General features: G+C 45.5%; 1 protein-coding gene across 1 annotated transcript in view; it reads left to right on the forward strand.

Moving 5' to 3' along the window:
- The first annotated feature begins 2,942 nt into the window (after positions 1–2,942).
- Positions 2,943–21,958, forward strand: part of FAXC (failed axon connections homolog, metaxin like GST domain containing) — a 29,759-nt gene continuing 10,743 nt past the window's right edge. The window contains exons 1-4 of the mRNA XM_055714281.1: positions 2,943–3,318; positions 3,855–3,990; positions 8,913–9,109; positions 17,458–17,675. Of these exons, the coding sequence (XP_055570256.1) occupies positions 3,044–3,318; positions 3,855–3,990; positions 8,913–9,109; positions 17,458–17,675 (826 nt within the window). The 5' untranslated portion in view covers positions 2,943–3,043. The remainder of the gene's footprint in view (positions 3,319–3,854; positions 3,991–8,912; positions 9,110–17,457; positions 17,676–21,958) is intronic.

Raw genomic sequence — 21,958 nt, forward strand, 5'->3', positions numbered from 1 at the left:
TGGGTGTATGACTGTTAGCTGTTATTTTCCCCACTAAGAAAAATGTGGTAATTTAGCAAAGGTGCAGAGCTGCGTTCCAATTTCCCCTGAGCAAGACAGCAAGGTAGCTGTCAGTCCAGTGGGCACCACCTGTGACCTTTGAGGCGAAAGTGGGAACACCAGACCATATCTCAGGAACCAGTCAGAGATTGCAGCACCTGTGATTCACAGGAGCAGAAAGCAATACCCCCCACCAGACAATGTGCTGCAGCTTGGGTTCCTGGGTGCTACTGCTGGCTAATAAGCCTCTCTAACACAAGTCATTGGCCACAGGCAATAGTGCTGCCTTGTGAGGCTGTGCACTTTCCCTGGAGGAATGGATGCTGCCACCTTCTACAGTCAGGGAAAAGGCAGAGATGCTCTTTGCTGTTTTGCCTGCAGATAAGCTTGGCTACCAGACTGCCTGGCCAACTGGATTCAATACCTGCTGGCAAGCGACTTTGAAACCCCGAGGAAAGAGTCTGGCAGATCACCACTATCAAGTCAACGGTGTGGGACAGGTACAGAACTTGTGTTTTATCCATGTTCTTTATTTGCTGTTGTTAAACTCTGGCTGCTAGGATGTGACATTGGGACCTACACCTTTCAAATGGTCAAGTCCGGTCAGTGCTAAGCAGGTCATAACCAACATCTTAAAATCTGGTTCATAAGTAGGACAGAAAGGCTGCCAGGGTGTCTGTGGGGATCTGTATCCGACACACCACGAGGCACGCGGGCTCTGCTGCTGAGGCTTTCTGTGCTGTGTCCTGGGAGGCATCACTGTGCGCTGGACCCTTGCAGCCTCCAAGCAACACTGCATCCAGAACAGGTGTAACAGAGCATAAGATTGCTCTCCAAAAGAAGGATGGTTGCTGCACAAATGTTAAACATCTGACTAGGATGCTGCTCTAATACTCCCGGGGCAACCGGTTTGCCTTACAGTCTCCCTTGCATCTGTATGGCATCTTAATGCCAGCAAAGGCACAAGCTGGACTAGCAAACACAGCATCAGCTTTCAGAGTGTAAATTGCAGTAATGCTTCCTTCAAAAGCCCAGGTTTACTCCCTTGTCTGGGGCAGCACCGGGATGTGAATGATTTACTCACTACTCCTCTGTTTCCTCCCTTCACAGGTCTTCCCCACTTGTACTGACTACTGATTCAAAACATGGGTTTTAGGATTGCTCATTTGCCTCTAAAAGTCAAGCAGTGGCAGCAGCTGGGATGTGGATGGCCAGGACCTCTCTCTGTCCTCATGGAAGCTTAGATCCCATCTGTAACTGGATCCCTTTTATCTGTAACACAGCAAGCAGCTCCCTTGCAGTAGCAAAAGCTGATACCAGCTACCAGGCTGTGATAGTCCAGATTTATTAGGCTGACCGCCACTTGACACAAATCTTCAGCTTCAGATTTGCAGGTGCTGTAGCAGAGAAAAAGCACTTTTCTTCTCTGTCTCTTCATTGCCCTGTCGAAGAATTTAACAAAACCTTATGCTGCAAATGATCAGCTGTGGCATAAAGTGGCTGCTGCTCCCACGTTCCACTCTTACTTCATTACCTGTGCATCATCTGTAGTGTGGAGTGGCCCAAAAGCTGTGAAGAAGCTGCTCAGGCAGCACCTCACTGAGGTTGGGGGCAAAGAAGCACAGCAGGTTTTAGAGGGAGCAACCTGTTTGTGGAATGAGATTCACCAGGTCCCTGGGACCTCTCTAATCCCATTGATTCCTGAAAGCAGGTCATCAGCACAGTATCAAACACATGTTAACATACCAAACACGAGGATCTTGTGCTGTAGCCTGTGGTTACTGAATACCCGTAAACAACAAGCTAAAAGTGAGGAATAAAACAAAATGCTGCAAGGAGCTGCTGCAAGAAAGTGTCAGAGCACAGCAGACTTCTTGCTGGGGCAAGAGGCAGAGACTGTTGCTCTCACTGATGTTGCACAGCAAAACTAAATGAAAAACAGGCACTTTACAGCACTTGGAGAAGTTGGCACACGCATGTAAACTCTGTGGCTTTGTTCAGGGTTCTCCTCTTTCTCCTCTTCCTTTGTCTAATCTGTCCCATACCCTGAGGTAAAGCACCTACACAGCTCTGGTTGTAGACCCCATCTATTGCCTGCTGGACACTGAAAGTTGCTCCATTTGTGTGCAGAATCTGGTCACTTCTACACCCCTGGTGGCGCAATACAAATTTAACTTGTGGGAGCTTTTTGGAGCAGCGGTGTACATACCACAGCATTTGATGAAGGACTGAGTATTTGGGTAGTGGTATTAATCAGCAAAGGGCACAGTCCGTGCACACACACGTTAGTGTGACGTGCAGAGCCACGGGTATTTGGCAGAATGTAACACGTAGTCTTGCTTGTGCCATCAAGGCGCACCCAAGGCTCCCACTGTAGCACAGGCTTCAGGCAAGGGAGCACCAGGACCCTCGGTGCCAGTGAAATCTCGCGGACTTGAGGGCTGAGGGATTTTAAGTCACTTTGCTTCCTTTCCCGCGTGTCAAGGTGTGCTCCTCAGCCACCTCGTCGAGCGCCAGAATAACAGAGCGAAAGTCCCCGCGGGATGCCAGGCGCCCCGGGGGCGTGCGGGTCAGGCAGCGGGGGCGATGCCGCGGCGCCGCTGCCCCAGCGCGGGGTAACGCAGGAGGATGAAGGCCGTTCCTCTGCGAAGGCACGGCGCGGCGGCGCTCGGAGCACCGGGCCACGGGCATTTTAACAGGACCGGCTTCGGCGGGGCACCGTCGGCTCGAAGCGCCAGCGCGGCTTTCCGCCCGCAATTTCGGACAGGCGCCGCGTACCCCCCGCCCCGGACCGGCGGCGCCCCTACGCAGGGGCAGGCCCGGCCCACCCCATCCCCTGTCCTCCCCTCCCCGCCGCCTTGCGCAGCCGCGCAGCGACGGCTGAGTGAGCCGCCGGAGCCGCCCAGCGCGGCGCGGCCCTCCCCGCAACCGCGGCTGGGCAGGGCAGGGCTGGCCGGGTGGGGGGCTCCGCGGGGCGGCGGGGGATGCGGGCCCCGGGCGCAGCATGCTGTGGGGGGTGGGCCTGGCGGCGCCCCGCTCCTGCGTGGCAGACCTGAGCCGCAACCGCAGCCTCTCGCTGGGGTGGTGCGCGGGGCCCGAGGAGCCGCCGCCCGCCCTCTATGGGGGCGAGATCGTCGCCTTCCCGCTGGCGGGCGGGGGCGCGGGCGGCACCATGGCGGCGCTGGGCTCCGACTCCTGGTGGAAGAAGACGCTGTACCTGACGGGCGGCGCCCTGCTGGCCGCCGCCGCCTACCTGCTCCACGAGCTGCTGGCCATACGGTGAGGCTGCGGGCGGCTAGCAAGACGGCAGCGGGGGCGGCGGCGGCGGGGCTTGCGGGAGCCGGGCGCTCCCCGTGGAGGGCCGGCGGTGGAAGCCGGGGACGCGCTCAGCGCGGGGCCGAGGCGGCGCTTACCTAAGGAGGGAGGGCGGCGCGGCCTGATTTCTCTTTTTCGCTGTGTTTTTGCTATTTACCTGTTTTTTTGGTTTTTTTTTTTTTCTCTCCCCCCCCCCCCCCTTTACCCTTTGCAACCGTGCAGGAGCCGGCTGTGGGCGCGAGCCCCGCCTGTCCTCCACAGGTGGCCCGGGGCGGCCCCTGCCGCGGCCCCTGGTGCAGGGCGGGCCAAGGCTGCCGCCTGCCACTGCGCCCTGAGGGCTCCTCGCTGCCGCAGCCGGTTCCGGGAAGGGGTGCGTGTTGCCTCGGCCGGGATTTCTCCGTTGTGTATTTAATGTACTGACGTATCACGCACCCGGCTCGTGGGTGTGGGTGTTGTAGTCATGTTTTTCTTTTTTTTAAATTCAGTTTTGTTTTTGACAGGAAAGAGCAAGAGCTTGATTCGAAAGATGCTATCATACTGCATCAGTTTTCAAGGCCTACCAATGGTGTTCCAAGTTTATCTCCGTTCTGTCTGAAAATGGAAACTTACCTGAGGATGGCTGATTTACCCTACCAGGTACACGGTGCCATTTTCCTTTACATTGCAGCTCGCTGTAATTGTCTGAAATGGCAAGCAGGCATCCAGTCTCTTCTGCCCCCCAGTCTGTCTCGCCCAGGGAGATGTAAACATACACCTACAGCTAGGCGGGTACACCCAGTGCTTTCATGTCTCCAGTTAAATTTGGTGTATAACCTTTGAAGATATGACTTGAATAAGATTGGTCTGGAATAGCTCTAGATTTAACTGGCAAAGCTGCATGAATGTTAGAAATTAACTTGGCTGGAAATGCTGAAATGGGAGAGTAGTCTGTAGTTTATATGAAGCTAAATAACGCCTCAAAACTGAAGCATAATGTTATTTGGTTTTTGAATTTCAGCATGCTAAAGAGATCAAGACTAGACAGCTGCAGCTTCATATTTTCATGGAGGGTATCTCTGTGGAGCTTTCCTGGGAAGACATGCCTGCCTTTTGCCTCACCTCCCATTGCTGGTGCTTCTGCCCCAGTGAAGTGAGACAGGATTGCTTTTAGAGGTCGTGAATACAGCTCATTAATTGTGGCTGGGTCATTCTGTGCCATCTCCCCACAGGGGATGCAGCCTAAGCTGCTCCAGTGAATGAAAGCTGTGAGAACAGAAATTTGAATCTTAGCAGCATTGCCTTTTGGAGTCAAGGTTTAGTTGTGATGCTGTGAGTCTAGTGTGGGTGTTGTTACAGTGTTGGTAATCTGTACAGCATGCTGGCTCTTCGAAACATGGGACAGGTTTCTCTGTGTAAAGCATTGAGTGCATTTAAGATGATACAACAGTGGTGATAAATATAATGAGGATCATAGGTAGAAGAACTGTTGTTTGTTTTTCTTCTTTTCTCTGTTTTTTTCTAAGTGATGTAAATTTGGCATCTTTGTCTCAAAGAGGCTGAGCTGTGGGTAAGTTGCACGCTTACCCCACATGGGTTCAAGTCACTTTTTACTGCTGCATGCCAGGGTGTTTGGAAGAATGTTTCGTTTATGTCGCTTCCCAAAGATAACACTGCACATTTGTGTGATTCAGGATGGAGTCGTTTAGACAGCTAATGCTAGGTGGAAGTGAGTCACCCACCTTTTTGGAGATAGAAGGATTTACGGATTTTCTGTACTGAAGGTCAGCATTGCTTTTTGGTGTTGCACCTTACTTTATCCCTGCTTGCTAGCTGTGAGTATACTAAGCTGGTGTAGATCAGCAGGACCGCCAAAAGCAACAGTCCTGCCTTCAGTGGCTCCTTCTCCTTTCCTGCATGTGCTTTTCTGTGCCAGATCAGGCTGGACCAGAGTATGTTTGGTTTTAACCCAGCTCTGTCCCCTACATGCTCCATGTGCCACGCTGCAGGAGCAGGAGTGGGTTTTGCGAGTGCTGGGAGCACCAGGTTGCTGTTTTTAGTTGTGCTGGTTTATACGGGTTTAAGGTGTTTGTCAGGTTACAGACCCTATATGCGGGGTTTTAGAGGTGAGTTTGGTGGAGCCAAGCTTATGAGCTAAGGATGCAACATTTTTTCCGAAAGAGGCAAATTCTGTTTTTATCCTTGTGTTAGGAGTACAGCGCTGTGTTCGGCTCTGGCAGGTGGAGGAAGGTATAGGTGCTACCATGGGATTAAGTGGTAGGGGAGCAGCAGGTAGCGGGAGGGGAGCCAGAAGGCAGTGCCATTCTCAGCTGGACTTACGAAGTTTCCTATGCTTGGACTACCTGGAGACTTTTACTTTGTTCCCTTGTGGCTGTCCTACCTGTAGGACACTGTAGGTGACGGAGCCATTGGGTACGGCTGTCGCAGCATCAAACACTTCACTTTCCTGTGTGCCAGCAGGGACGTGATGGAAAAGTGCTGGCAATCTGGGTGGCAGCTGGTGCCAGGGCTCACCTCTGGAGACTTGCTGTGGTCGTAACCTTCCTGGAGAAGGGCTGCTTTGAAGGAAGGGTTGTGGAACAGTGAGCAAAAGGCAGTGGGGTGGTCAGACTGATTTTACTCTTCCAATTCCTTGTGTTTATTATGGTACATCAGATTATTGAATAATGTGCTGTGTGTTACACAACATGCTTTAATGGCATGCAAGAAGCGGAATTGGGCGACACATTTTTACCTTACTGTCATCTGAATTTCTCCCAACAGCTGTGCTCTTGTAATGTGCTTATGTTTTCTTGAAGTTGCCTTTCTAGGTGTGAGTTCTCCATCAAAAATAATTTGGGCAGCCCCACCCTGGCTGGGCTGTCATAGTATCTACCTTTTTTTCAGAGCATTTATCTTCTTGATAAAGCTTGGTTTGAAAAGAGCCCATTTTGGGCACTTATTAGAGATTTTTTGGGTGTTCCTGATTCAGTCATGAATATGAAGAACTGACTGTTTATGTAATCCGATAAGTAATTAGCACAGCAGAAATGTGCTGTTTTCATGCCAGGTCTTTGAAGATGGTGGCCTCCTTGGGAAGAGATATGAGTAAAAGAAAAGCATAAGCAGCAGTAATTGAAAATGTGGAACCTAATTTCTTCTGGATAGTACTATAAAATTACCCCAGAAGTGCCCTATGCCATTCTGTTTATAAATTCTGCTATAAATGAGGTTCTGGGGAACTCTTGTTATTGTTGCTTTGCAGATTGCAGTTCAATTAAATGTACTATGAGATATGAGGGAATGTTTTTGTTGGGTTTGTTTTAGTTTTTTAATGATAATTGTAGAATGGTTTGGGTTGGAAGGGACCTTAAAGACCATCTAGTTCCAAACCCGCTGCCTGCTTTGCAGCTGGAACAATTTTTAAGTGGAAAATTGATAAATATTTGATGGCAATCAGTAGCAGCCATAAGGATACCAAGGTTTTAAGCCTGAAAATACCCATTTGAGAACAGTGGATACAAGAACAGTATAACAGATTTGTTGGGAGACTAAGGTTTTCTCAGGTTGTTAAAAGATGTTTCCTATTTTGTTTAATAAACTATATGTAATGAAACATGAAAATGCTGTTAAGGCTTTTCTAAGTTTAGGTAAAACAACTTTCCTATGAGAATTTCAGCTCTCATTTGTGTTTTTGAGTGTAATATTAATGTGGTACTAACGAGTTTTTACATCATATATTTAATATATATCACATATATGAATTCAAAGAAATGAGCAGTTGAATAATAAGAATTTGCTTTTTTTCTAGGTTGCAAATGATATGGACTACAGTAATTGCAATATGCAGTAAACAGTATCATATCTAGCAGGTTGTGCAAAACATCAGTGTTTGTGCACAAGAAGGGAAATCCCTTACTGAAAGGGCTTAACCAAGATTAAGCCAGAATGTGCCATATAGACATGCTATGTAGTTCTTGAAAAAGCTTATGATTCTGTAGTATGAAAAATTACGGAAACCTATCAGTATGTCTGAGTGCTGGAAGAGCCTTTTTGATGAAGGTCTGGAAGGTGGAAGGATGGGGCAGTGCGCTCCTTTCAGTTTCAGATGTTCAGTAGTTTTTAGAGTTTCTTCCATGGACCAAAGTAATAACCCCCATGTCACCCCCATGTGCAGGCTGGGGGTGGATTCAGTTGCTTTATTCACCCACACAGGGATGCAGTAGATGAGATGTTACATAATCTGATGTCCTTACCATGCTGTTTGTTTGGGCAGAAATCCCAGAAAAGTGTATAGCCAGAAGGCATTGCTTTCCAGTAGCGTTACCCATTTTGTCTGCTTTCATCAGCAAGGGAAAAGCCTCTGGGAATGGCCGCGTGTTCGTAGTGCATTGTACATCTGCATTTTGTGCAGTAGCCAGAATGCTGTGGTCTCAGACTGAACTGGAGGTGCGTTCTGGTGTACACTCCTTGCTGCAAGAGGACCTTAATCCATCTTTAGTGGATTCAAGACAGGTAAATACTTGAGATCCAAACAGGGCAATCCAGGACTGCTAACCCTAAACTGCCAACAGTTAGGGGCTAGATCCTGAAATGTTTAGGGTGACTACCAGAGACTGAGTACAGAGCCTTTATTGTGAGCCTTTATGGCTCGGCTTCCTGACCTAGGATTTTTTCATTCTCTAAATAACAGGAATGTGAGGATGGGAATCACAGGAAAGGAAGGAGGTTCTGCCTTATGTCTCTGCCTTTGGGAGTAATAGAGAATTGAAGTCAAATGACTGATTCACATTTTGGCAGCCAGCAATTCCTCTTGTGTTTGTCAAGATGAGGCATAAATTCTTTAATCTGTGTTTCATCTTCTCCAACTGTAAAATGGAGAAAATACATTGCTACTTCTGTGGGAGTGCTATGCTGAGCAGGTAGACCAGTGTTCAACAGCGCACTAGTGCTGGACTGATGCTGGGCTGGTGGAGACCCAATCGTAACAAGTGTGTCTGTAAATGTATGAGATTCTTAAGTTTATGAAGTTGCAAAAGCATGTGTAAAGGCAGATTTCCATCCCGCTCATTTGGGCAATGATATGCCTTTCATTATATGTGCTTGTGACTGGTTGAGATTTATCCTTGGAGGTAATGCAGCTATCTGAGGTAGGTAGTGAATTAATCTTTATAAAGTACATTTAACCTGAAAGCTGCTGCTCTATGCAGGAGCCAAAATTAATTGTGAATCCTGTGTTTAAAAACTTGTTTAGAATAATAGACCCAACTTTTGGGACATCTGAACATCTCCAACCCTTAAATAGTCTGAGTACTTGAATAATATTACATCATGTGGCAGCCTACATAAACACGTGTAATACCTTGCAGGACCTGGGAAGAATTTTACCTGAATTGTCATATAGGGTAAAGCTGTTGCTCTGATTGAACAGCTACTATTCTAGAGTATTAATTTTTTTAAAAAAAGTTTGTTGGATAATGTTGCCTTTAGAAACACAGAAGAATATTTAAAAAGCTTTATTCTCATTGAAACAGAATCTGAAGGGCTTTTTTTGTCTGTCTGTTTGTTGCTTTTTTTCTTAGAACTATTTCGATGGAAAACTTTCCCCTCAAGGGAAAATGCCCTGGATTGAATACAATCATAAGAAAGTATCTGGCACTGAGTTCATTATTGACTTTTTGGAAGAGAAACTTGGAGTGAATTTAAATAAACACCTTGGTCCGCATGAAAGAGCTGTTTCCAGAGCTGTGACAAAAATGGTGGAGGAGCACTTATACTGGTAAGCTTGCATGGCAAGGCTGGCCACGTTCTTGTGCTGTCAGATCTGTCCCTGTGCTTGTGCCTGGACGTGAATACTTACTTTCTCTTGCAGAAAGCTTGGGTACCCACTTATTAATTTCACCACTCTTCACCCTAGAAAACTGCTTCTTCTTTCTGCGTACGCTAGTATGAGCCGGGGGTAATTCCCCTGAAAAGTTGTCATGCTGTGTAAGCAAGGTAGGGAGCTGGGCGCTTCGCCTGCAGCTTTGCAGAAGGGAGCAGTAGTGGGCTCTTCCTCCGTCCTGTTTGGGATGAACTCTGCCTTGTTAGTAAAGAGCAAAAAAATCAGGATGGCTGAATACATTTGTGGTTCGAGAGGTCCAGGGGAACAAATCCATTGTTGATAGTGAATCTGGGATATGGTGTTCTTACAGTTACTGATTCTAATTATCTGTGTGTGCCATTATGATATGAATTATTGCCTTTCCTGTAACACGGGGTATTCCTGTTAATAGGTCTTGTTGACAGTGCTGCCAATTGATAGGATACGCTATTAGTCCCAGTATCCTGAGAAGCTGAAGTATGTATATGAATGGAAAACATAAATAGAACCTTGCTGGTACTGTATGCATTTTACTGACACCTTTGAAAGTAATACCTGTGATTTCCACTCTCACTTCACATTTCAGTCCTTTTTAAGTGCCTTTTTCCAGTCTGGATTCATAGAAGTAGCCGGTGGATGTGGCACCTTGGGTGCTGCATTGGCTGCCTTAGCAGGCACAAGACTTTTTCCCAATATTTGGGAAATACTGATTTCTAACATGCATTTAAGTCCTTGCTGTACTAGGTCTTGCATTTATGTTGCACTTTTTTTCCCTTCAAAACAATGTGTGACTTAAAACAGGTAAATGTATCCAACTTTTCTTTCACCTTGTGATCAAAGATGAGCAGCAACATGTGTACATACAATTCTTCAAATAATTTTTAGTGTTTCCTGGAAACAATTTTAGCATTCAGTAGACAGATTTAAATTATGTGGCTTAGAAATGTAAACCCTACCTTCCAAGAAGTGTGACCTTCACCAGTTATATCCATCAGCAGTGCTGTAGCCTCAAAAACCTTATCCAGGCAGCCTATTAATGTAACTTTTTTTGTTGTTCGTGCACCCCCCCCCCCCCGCCCCCCCTCCATTATTATGGCTGCTAAAGGGAAGATGAGGCCTTTTAATCCCTTCATGCTTCATCTCCTTGCCTTAGTGTTGGTTGTTTCATGGTCAGTAGACTTAGCTGCTTTAAATGTAATGTTACAGAATCACAGAGTGGTCAGGGTTGGAAGGGACCTCTGGAGATCTAGTCCAACCCCCTGCTAAAGCAGCTTCACCCAGAGCAGGTTGCACAGAGTCGCTTCCAGGTGGGTTTTGAATGTCTCCAGAGAAGGAGACTCCACAGCCTCTCTGGGCAGCCTGTTCCAGTGCTGTGCCACCCTCAAAGTAAAGAAGTTCTTCCTTATATTCAGCTGGAAATTCCTGTGCTGCAGTTGGTGCCCATTGCCCCTTGTCCTGTTGCTGGGCACTGCTGAAAAGAGCCTGGCCCTGTTGTCTTGACACTCACCCTGAAGATATTTGTAAACATTGATGAGATCCCCTCTCAGTCTTCCCCAGGCTAAACAGCCCCAGTTCTCACAGCCTTTCCTCATAAGGGATATGTTCTGGTCCCTTAATAGTCTTTGTAGCCCTCTGCTGCACCCTGTCCAGTAGTTCCGTGTCTCTCTTAGACTGGGGGGGCTCAGAACTGGACACAGCACTCCACAGTGCTGGCCATGCTCCTTCTAATGCACCCCAGGGTACCATTTGCCTTCCTGGCCACCAGGACACACTGCTGGCTCATGGTCAACTTGCTGTCCACCAGAATTCCCAGGTCCTTCTCTGTAGAGCTGACTTCCAGCAGGTCAGCCAGCCTGTACTGGTGCATGGGTTATTCCTCCCTAGGTGCGGGATCCTATGTCTACCTTTATTGAATTTCATCAGGTTCCTCCCTGCACAGCTCTCCAGCCTGGCCAGGTGTCACTGAACGGCAGAGCAGCCTCCTGGTGTGTCAGCCACTCCTCCCAGCTCTGTATCACCAGCAGACGTGCTGAGGGCACACTCTGTCCCTCCATCCAGGTCACTGATGAGCAAGTTGAACAGGACTGGACCCAGCACTGATCCTGGGGCACACCACTGGCTACGGGCCTCCAGCCAGACTCTGCACCATTGATCACAGCCCTCTGAGCTCTACCATTCAGTCAGTTCTCAGTCCACCTCAGTGACTCGCCTAACACACACTTGGGCTTACGTATGTGGATGTTACTGAGACAGTGTCAGAAGCCTCGCCGAGGTCAAGGTACACAACATCCACAGATCACCCCTTGTCTACCCAGTCAGCCATTCTATCATAGATGGCTATCAGGTTGGTCAGGCGTGATTGCCCCTCAGTGAATCCTTGTGGACTGTTCCTAATGACCTTCTTTTCCTCCACGTGCTTAGAGATGACCTCCAGGGTGAGCTGTTCCATCACCTTTCCAGGGATGGAGGTAAGGCTGATGGGCCTGTAGTTTCTTGGGTCTTCCTTCTTACCTTTTTTTGAAGACTGGAGTGACATTACTGATGAGAAATTTAAACTGCTGTTGTGTCTCAATTACAAATTGCGCTTTCCTCTGTGAAGCTGTTGCCTGTCCATCCAGGCTCCCTCTGAGCTGACTCGGCACTGCTGGGTGTGACATAGGGGAGCGCAGGGTACAGTTATGGCAAATTCAGGCGCTGACCCATGGAGGTAGCATTGAAATGAGTGGACAAAGCTAGACCAAGTAAGAATAGAGATGTGCGTGCCTGGCTGTATATCCCCGTTGCCTTTCCTGTTTAGTCACACAGTTGAGTTTCCCTAAGGCATGTATATTTGCTGCAGTGTAGTAACATACCCAACTGTAAGTCTTACTGTATGTCCCTGCTGTGTGGCTGTACCAGAGGCTTGCTATATTGGTGAGGTTACACCATGCCAATTCTCTGTACTGGGCAAAGCCTGAGCTATGAGGCATTACAGTTGTACTGCTGTAATTCCTGGATAACAAATTTGACCATCCTGTAGTTACACCAAAATAAAATCAGTCTAGGACTGTGTTTCTCCCTGACAACATTGCATCTGTGGTTGTAGGATTCCTTCACATCAGTCCCTGAACCTCCCCACTTCCCACCAGCAACTTAGGGTTTGTTCATGGTGTCCTCAGGTCCCACAGTGAGGAATTTGTAACTGTGGTTGCCTTTCTTCAGAGTAAGGTTTATAAAATCAAGCCTCCCAAGCAGTGATATAAAATGTGATTCATACTGTTACATTGCCAGTAGCATGCAAAGTAGCTTCATCATAAATAAGTAATACTGGAGTACATTTATCAAACAAAGCAGCAAGGTACGTCCTGTGGTGTGCTGTCTCTGGATGGAGCTAATCCTGGCAGGTGCTCAGCATTTCCTCCTGAAATGTTTAGCTTTTGCCAAGGTAATTGCTCATCTTCACCAGTTAGTGCCTTTTACAGGTGGAAGTTGCTGCTCTGCCTGGAGTTGAGCGCAGTGCAGGGCTGTTGTGAACCTCAGCTTCTAGACACCCTGCCTCTGCCCCAGTGGTGTCAGGGGTCAGACAGAAAGACAACAAGCAAGTGAACATACCTATTTTTGTGTGGGGACTAGAGTGTATTTCTGAGATGCACAAGACTGATGTGGAGCTGGTGCTAGAGCTCCTGTCACTGGAGAATGCTGTAACTATTAGGCTTTTGGTATTTTAAATTGGCCAAAGAAGAAAGTTTGCTAACCTGAATGGGTGTTGGGCCAAGTCAGCAGAAGAGATGGGAGGAGACCAATTTTGTGGCTCTTGCCCCAGGTCTGGGATCTGCTGCAGACCTCTTATCAGCTGAAGGGTTGCCCTGGGTCGCCTCCACTGCTTGCAGCAATGCATGGGCCCTCAGAAACCGGCAGGGCATCCACAACTACCTTCAGGATGCCTTGAGATTTTGATATATTTGCAGTATGTCAGTGGGATTAGACCTCAGTGTAAGGATGTCCCATTCTCACATCCTTCTGGTGCTGCATGCTGGGCTTGGCAGCACTGCTGGCATTCAGTCCAGGCAGGTTCTGGTGCCTGGAGGGCAAGCAGGCACTGCGAGGTGCTTTCTGGTACTTGAGTCTCAGGAGAGGGATCTTGGGCTGGAGACACTAAAGTGCTTAGTGAGAACCTAAAGCCTTGAATATGTAGCTTAACGAAGCTAACCCGTTAGATTGGTTTGGCTGTATTGTCAAACACAACCTTAGTGATTTATGAGTGTGTATGCGTGTGTATATGTATGTATACACATGCACATACGTACTTAACTCATTTCTTGCTTTGTCTTTCAAGAAAACCATGTAAACGTTGCGTATGTGATGGGTGCTTGATGTACAGGAAAAACATGGTATGAGAATACAAATGAATCTGACTTTGGTCAGTTTTGAGACTTGCCATGTATTAAACGTAAAATATGTTTATGATATAAATATGTTTAAATACAGCAAGCCAGTTGTAAAAATGATGTCTCTCCTGCTATTAATGATGATGAGGCTTGAATGCTGCTGGTGGTTTAAAAGCCAGTTGCTCTGGGAAGTTGCACAGCAGGTGGGGTTTCTGCAGCTGATTGTGGAATGAATTTGTTATAATCCTTCTGTGTATCAAGAAATTCCAGTCTGCACAGGTTCAGATAGGAAAAATAACCCCCAGTTCACATCCTTGCCTTGTTGTTTAGGCAGTTTGGAGATAATCAGGCAAGCTGCTGTTGATGAGTCACTTTTTCAATCTCCTCTCCTGATTTATGTATTGAGGCCAAAGCTGCTGTTACATTTAGATTTAAGATTTGCTTTACCCCCATAGCATTGCTCTTTAATGCATTGTTGTTTTATTTATACTCTATGATTTGTACAGGTGTGCTGGCACAAATGGGAATGTTAATGTTTCCCAAAATGCTTAGTTTAGGCCAATATTTAAAATAATTATGTCATCCTGTAAATACTAACTGTAGTTTAAAATGTGTAGTTATGCTGAAGTAGGTAATGTAGACTACCTGATTTTTGGCATTCGCTAACCTTTTGTAATGTTGATAATACTTTAGTAATGTAGTCTGAGCAGAGGGGTCAGCGGGTGGGATTAAATGCAGAGGAACATGGTTTGGTAGGAAGCACGGGGTAATGAACCTTTGAATAGAATTCTTTTAACAAAGTATTTGTAAAGCCACTTTAAAAAGTGCCTGTAACTGCCTCTCTGAACCTGAGCCTACTTTTTTCTTTGCTTTTGTGTGCTCAGAACCATAGCATTTTAGAAGTAAACTCTGTGGTTGTCTATTTAGCTGCCTTTGTTGCCCATGTAAATTTGAGACTTGGGACATGTGACAACTTTACTCATTCAAAGTGACAAGCAGATGTCTTAAGATTGTGTTTAACAGTTTAGCCTAAGCAGGATTACCTAAATCCTGTTCAGTTCTGCTCTTCCTGTGCTGCTCTCCTGATCGTTAAGCACTTGATCTGATCTCTACCTCTTCCAGACCCAAAGACCATGTCTCCCAGAGCAAGCGAGCGATGGGGAAATGTACTTTTGCTTTAAAGTATAGGCTAATTAGCTTTGCGGGAAACCTTGTTCATCCTGTCTCATGAAATTAAAACTATCCTGGATGTGGTTGATATTCTCAGTGCTGTGCCAGCTCACTGATTTGGTTGGAGTGAACAATAGTGATGGCAAGTCCATAGGGCTGAATTAGACTTGTATAGCTGGGGTGACTTAAAAAATGCTGCAGTGGAGTTTCCTCTCATTTTCTGTTTTGTTTTGGCTTCTTTTTCTTGTTGTCATCTCTCTCCATGCCCAGACCTGTTGTCCTAAAGCAACCCAGTTGTGTTGTAGGGTTGCTGAGTGAAGCCAGTCAGGTATGTGCTGGGGAAGGAGGGGCTTTACAGCGAGGCACACAGCAGTGCTCTCAGAAAGCAAGTTTTATATATAGTTTTATATAAGTTTTATAGCTTATTCAAGTAATAAGTAACTTACACATATAGATAGTACTTGTAATTGTTTCGCAGTGTTTGCATCAAGACCGGAGTTTTTCTTCCTATTCAGACCTGTATCTGCTTAAGGGATCCTGTCCTTTCCCAGGCCCATGAGATGTCACTGCTGCAATGTTCTGCTTTATGGAGTGCCCTTACACTTTCAGCAGTCTTTCCATCCTTCTTAAATCCTGTTTTACCTTTGTTCCTAGACCAAGGCAGTCTCCACATCTTCTAGCTGAAGTTAATACTTCTGAAGTTTCAGTAGCTGTTTGCTCCTGTGCTTGCTGGCTTCATGTTCCCCCTTTTGTGCTGATGCCTCTCACTAAATCTGGCTTTGTTTCAAACTCTGCTGTGCTGAGACCAGCCCAATGACTTCAGTTGATCCATCCATTCTGAAAAACAAGGATTGTGCAGAACACCCCCATTTGACAAATGAAGCGTGTGAAATGTCAGCAGTGTGCTTTTGTCATATTAGTACAGTGCAAGAGGTTGTGGAGAAACCTGTTGAGGATAAAAAACATCAGAAACATAGCAGGTGCATTCTTGTTCTTCACTGTTGTGCATTTGCAGCAAAACCCGCACATGGCTCACTGTTACGACTTTAATGAAATCATTAGAGCAGAAGGCATTGTCCTGCAGTGGACAATTTTTAATAGAATTAAAATGCCTTTCACCCACTCTGTTAGGAGCATTCTAAATTTTAGCTGTGAATAGATTTTTTTTTTTTTTTCAGCTGTTGTGCCAAATATTCTCCTTTTACCTCATCTCATTAGTAATTCAAATAAAGAATCTGTGAAAACTTAAAGATTAGAACATTTTACTACTGTAAAGGTGGTTTTTCTCTGATAGTGGTGCTGAATTCAGCTTCTGTTTATGACATACAGGGGTTTGATAAAACGTACATTTTAAAAAAGATAATCATAGGAGTTTTCTAGGAGATACTGCTTTGGTTTGTATTTTTCTTCCTTAAATTAGGCGATCCATATCGGCACTAAGGAAATTATGTGCAATTAGAAATATGTTCAATGATAAAACTGGTTACCAAAGTGGAAAAAAAAATGGACCTCTGGTCATATTTGAAATGGAAACATTTGGTTATTAAGTTAATATTTAACATAATTGTGTATATGAACTTGCAACTTCTGATAATTCAGATTTTCAGTCTAGCTTTGCTTCTAGTCTATCGTGTCTCCATGAGCTTGTTTTCCTATGTTCTCACCTATGTAAATCCATTTTTAGATTTTTCAGTTTGGAAATTGCTACAAACATAATGGAATATGGATCTGAACTCCCAGTGTATCTGAGACGCTGTTGGCTTCACATGTTTGTCATGTTTGAGATGTCTTTAGCCCTTTTTTGAACATCCCTTGAACTTGGTGACAAAAGTCATACGGTCTTTTTGGTTTTCTTGTAATGTCAGAAGATGCTAGATACTAATAAAGCTAGTGTTTCTTTTTTCATAAATTTCTTGAGTAGCAACAGCAACAGATCTATTTTTTGTTTGCCTATGATAGTAGGAAAGAACAAAAATTCATATAGGAAACAAAAATTTCAACTTGTAAGACAAACTTTTATAATACCAGCTTTCAAAATCATATATTTGACATTAAATAAAGATGAAGTACAACAGATCCCTTTAGAAATGTGACTCATAAAAATTAACATTTTGAAGAGAAGAGAAAATACAGGAGAAAACAAACCCAATGACACCACCACCCCCTTCATTGTTTAATGGATATTTTAAAGATTGTGTCATTGTTGGTTTGAGGTGAGCAGAGGTCCTCTGAAAAATGACTGCTGCAGTGTTTATGTTGGGGCAGAGTTACTGCTTGGCTAAGTTTCAGCAGTATCGCAAGCAAGAACAACAGACTGCTGGGAAATACTGGTTTCTTTGTGGGCTGTTGTTTTCCCCAGGTCTGTGCAGTCGGTTATCTTTAGCTAATAAATCCTTTTGGCACTGCATTTTTTTATGTGAGTTTAGCAGAATTCGGCAGCTTTTATTTTATATTTCAACGTGAATCTCATTTTCTCTTGAAGTGGTTAACGATTTACTGAGAGGATAAGCACTGGGCAGTCTGCATAAGCATTGTAAAGTCAGTTTCTCTGCTGTTGCTCTTGTGTTGGATCAGGGTCTACTTTTTACTGGAAACTGCCTCTCCATTGAGGCGGTGAGCACTCAGCGTTAAGAAAGCTTGCTGCCTAACCTGTCTGTGAGCCTTTGCAGGGTGGTGATGGGCTGTCTGGGTATTGCACCACTATAACTTATTTTTGCATCCTTCTAGGACTTTAGCTTATTGCCAATGGGTGGAAAATCTTCATGAGACGCGAAAGATGGTTTCACTTTTTGGCCCCTTCAGTGACTTGCTGAAGTGGATCCTCTGTCATCTGACCAAAGGGATCGTGAAGCGGGAAATGTATGGCCATGGCATTGGCCGCTTCTCGGAGGAGGAGATGTACATGCTGATGGAGAAGGACATGCGGACTCTAGCAAGCCTCCTGGGTAATGTACAGCAAATTAGGCATTCTCTTTTGTTCATAGCTTGCTGTCCACAGGATGAAATTGACTGTGAATGCTTCCTGGCAGCGTGATCACATACACAAATAATCTGATTTTGTCAGTAGGTAGAGTCTACACTGCTGCTGTCTTTCAGTGCCACCCAGATTCTGGCAGGGACAGTTTTTTTCCCCACTGTTTGCTACTAAATTGTGTCTCTAGAGGAAAGGGGTAAGTGGCTTTCTTCTCTGAGCACCGGGTATGTGTATCTAGAGGAGCAGAACGTGGTCTGTGATTTTTGGAAGAGCATTTTGCTATGTGAGTTTAGGAGAACGTAGTGTTTAGTTCTGCAAATGAAACCTCTTACTTAGGTTTTGAGGTCGTCTCATTTTTTCTACATTGGACTCATGGCTGTCTGATAGATTGTTATGAGGCTGCCATTTGAAAACCCTTTGCAGATGTTACTTTGAACTGGATTTTGTTGTATTTTGTTGGTGTTGGCAGCTTTATTCAGAGCTGCTAGTAGGAGATGGGTCTGTGTTGTCAAAACAGGTGGGTTTAGGCTTCTTGGTTGTCATGGGTGGATCCCATAGGGTTAGCCTTAAGGTTGACCTCACTTAGCTAGAACCACATGAGCATCATTTCTGTTGTGCAGCTCAGGCTGAAGTCTTTATTGGAGCTGTCTACACTGTGCTTCTTGCCTTGCAGCCTGCTGAGAGCTAACTGTATTGTGCTTCTGTGTAAAATCTGCATTTTGAGGAATTGGTTTGGGCAGTTTGTCGCTTCCCTTGAGCTTGTGTCGCTCTTGTACAAGGAATGAAGAGAGGTGCTACCTGTGTGGCTGTTTTGTTCCTCGTTATGGTTGCTTTGAAGAGGCAGCTGAGTGGAGGGCAGGAGGGATGCCACCCTGCCCTGTGCTCTGGGCAGAGGACATACTGCACATGCTCTAAATAGTTAAGTGTGGAGTGGACGGAGGGAGCAAAGTGAAGAGAGCCCAGCAGAATGCAGAAACAGAGTGTTTGCTGAGAAGGGGAAGGAAGAGAGATGCTTTTCCAGGGTGTTTGGGAAAGGAAGATACTTGCAGGAGACCTGAATGGGGCTGTGTAGAGTTTTCTGTAACTGTGTTCTGAAGCAAACCTGCCAAGTTGCTGGATTGAGAGCAAGGTGGCAAAAAGACATGTGATGAACAGGCACAGTAGGCAAGGAGAAGAGCTCTTCTGACGACTCCTCTTCTGTCAACACTTTGTCATGCTGCATTTTATTTGTCAACAAAATATTAACAAAAAAAGGTTGCCTATTCTAGTGCCTCTTCAAAGAAAACCTGGTTTTGGAGCTTAAGAGGTCCCTTTTCTTTCTGGGGTAGGAAGGGAGGGAGCAGCTCAGTTCATAAGAGGAGGTCCGGGCACATCTGCTGCAGAGCTGTGGCCAGCTCAAGGTGCCCTTCAGCTGTGGGACTGCTGTTGCCATAGCTTTGAGGTTGGCACTGCATGGCTCCATGTATGCTGCAGAGAGGAATGGGGTGGAGAGGACCTGGAGCAAGTTTAACCTATGACTTGGGAGCTCAGCATAGCCCCCTAGTTCTGGCTAGACGATGCTGGCAGGCTGAATGGAGCAGCAGTGGATGTATCTATGCTAAAGTTATCCCTGTCTGCTGAGAGTAGATGTAGTCTTGAAGAGAAAACTGAAACGTGTTCCCAAGTATCTGTGGAAGTCTCTTGGTTTGCTTATTTGAAGTCTGCATTATTCTGTCTCTGGAGTCTATACTGACACTCAGATTTGTAAAGTTTTAGGTTCAAAGGGATTGTTATATCATCTAGACAGATCTCTGAATTGCACTGCTTGGTTGCTGTCTTGAGGCCTGTGTCTTTGGTTTTTTTTCTGGCTGAAGTATGTATCTTTCTAAAAGGTATCCAGTTTTAATGATGAGATTTCAGCAGGTGGAAATGCCATCACTTTCATTAGTAATTGGTGACAGATGTTAGTCACCATCAAAATCTATTAAAAATCTGGCCTGTTGCAAATCAGACTTTGATTCCAGGCCTGCAGGCAGGCTCCTCCTAGTTCTTTCTCGGTCCCTGGGTAGCCTGGGTCATCTCCTTGTGCAGGTAAATTGTGTAATTACATAGTCTCTTACTGTTGTTTTTGGTGGGGAAAATCTCTGGAAATCCTCAAGGATAAGATGTTTTCTTCACTATATCAACTTTTTTTTTTTTAGTTGTATGATACATATTTTATCAGTAGAGGTTTTATTTTTGCTTCCAGATTATTGATGAGAATGTTTTGAGTACTTCAAAAAGCCTTGATGGGCATCTGCTGCATTCCTGTTATTTTACTATATTGCCAGCTGAGTATTGTGTATTTTTTTCATCTTCCCCTCTGAAAAGGATGTCAGATCAGTCAGTGTGCTGTTAAGTGAATCATTGTATTTGCCCTTTTAATTATTGGTGCCTTTGTCTACTTTTCTGTAATTGCCTTGATTTTTCATTAACATCAGCATGCTCAGGTTTTTGCCTGCCAGCTCTTTATGGTTGAGTCTAGTAACTGTGGCCTCCAGGTAGTATCCTGAGACGGGGACAAGGAGTGGGACAAGGACTTACAGCCTGACTGGGCTTGCCTATTTCACAGGGCGAAGGAGAAGTCAACTTACTGCCTGCCCAAAGATCTTTGCAAGATTCCCCTCCATGTATATGTGCCTATATATATTTTCCCAGAAGAGGAAGTAGTTGGGATTTTGGCTGCTAATTAGGGGGCAATCTTAAAGAGCTTCAAAAGGATGCCTGTCATGCAGAATAACTGCACATAACAAACTGTAACTGTCAGTTATCATGCATATCAGATTAATGCTCCCCATTTTTTAACAGAGACCATTCACATGGGAAGAATAACTTAAATTCCAAGAGCTGCTTCCACAGAATGATGACTTGGCAGCTGCCAGGTCTTGTGATGCTCATTTTGATATTCCCAGTCATATTATGGGTGCTTTTTTTCTTTCTTTTTAATTTCTGAGAATCATTTTTCCTTCTCCCATGTACCTATTTCCCTAACAGACTCTTCCAGATCTCTTATAAACACGGAAATTGGAACCAACCCTCCTGTGATGGATCAGCCTGCCCCATTGGTATCAGCTTGCTCTCTGTCGTACAGTCTTTAAACCACAAACATAATATTCTTGTGTTATAGTAGTTCGCTACTATGCCTGGTAGTAGTGTAAGGAAGTGGGGGGAACTGGGCATATGAACTAGCAGTATATAAAAATATGTGCTTGGTAATTACTTAAAAGATGCAAGTGAGTGAGCAGTGCCCGTAAATCTGTTGGTGCCCTCTCAGCTGTCTGCCTGCCTCAGGCATTTGGGTAAGTGGGGATTTTGAGTAGGGAGTTGCAGGGCAAGCAGCAACTTGAACCAGCTTCTGAAAAGCATTTGATGTTTTGTGGAGGGCAGGGGTGCTCAGAGCTGAAACACAGAGGTGGGACTAACCTGAACATGATCCTCTAGTGTTGAAATGTCCCACAGCAGCCTCTGTGGGCTGTATACGCTGCTGTGGAAGGGTGCAGGTATCTTGCTGGGGTTGCTTGACACAGTGCTGAAGTAGCTGCTTTTGAATCCTCTGTTGCATGCATTTGTAAATAGCAGGGCTGTGTGCCTCTCTGTTCCTTGGGTAGTATAAGTTTGATCCAAGTCCAGTGTGACCAGATGATTGTGTTTCTGTTGGATTAACTAAGGGATGCAGAGAGGTGTTCGAGATGATGAGCTCAACGGCAGCCTGGATGCTACCAGGTGCTGTGTATTCTGGCGTGAAACTAGACACTGAGAGATACCTGGTCTGTCAGAAAGTCTTCTGGAAAAAAGTTGCACTAGAAGTTTTGGGAACAGATTGGAACTGGTAGAAGGAAATGTGCATGGAGGCCATGTTACGTGGTGCAGGGTGACCTAAAACCAGATTTACGATTTAATGGAACCACAGTTCTTTTTTCCTATCCCCTTTGTTTCCACACATGTGAAGGTGTGGGGTGTTGTGCCTGGGGAACCATTATATTTGCAAAAGAGTGGGATGGTTCAGCCCTTAATCACTGCCTGCCTTAGTTGTAGCAAGATGGGAGCGGTAGTATTACTTCCCAGCACGTCATTGCTACGGATCGAGTCTCAGACCAGTTTAGAGCGCAAAGTACCTAGTGTTGGCATGTAACTGTGGTTTGGGGACCAATTTTAGAGCTGTGTTTGAGACTGATGAATTCTAGGCATCACATAAATACTGGAAAGACACAACGTTTACCCTGTACATAGTTTTCA

This window comes from Falco cherrug, chromosome 6, assembly GCF_023634085.1.
Source record: "Falco cherrug isolate bFalChe1 chromosome 6, bFalChe1.pri, whole genome shotgun sequence".
In the NCBI taxonomy this organism is placed as follows: domain Eukaryota; kingdom Metazoa; phylum Chordata; class Aves; order Falconiformes; family Falconidae; genus Falco; species Falco cherrug.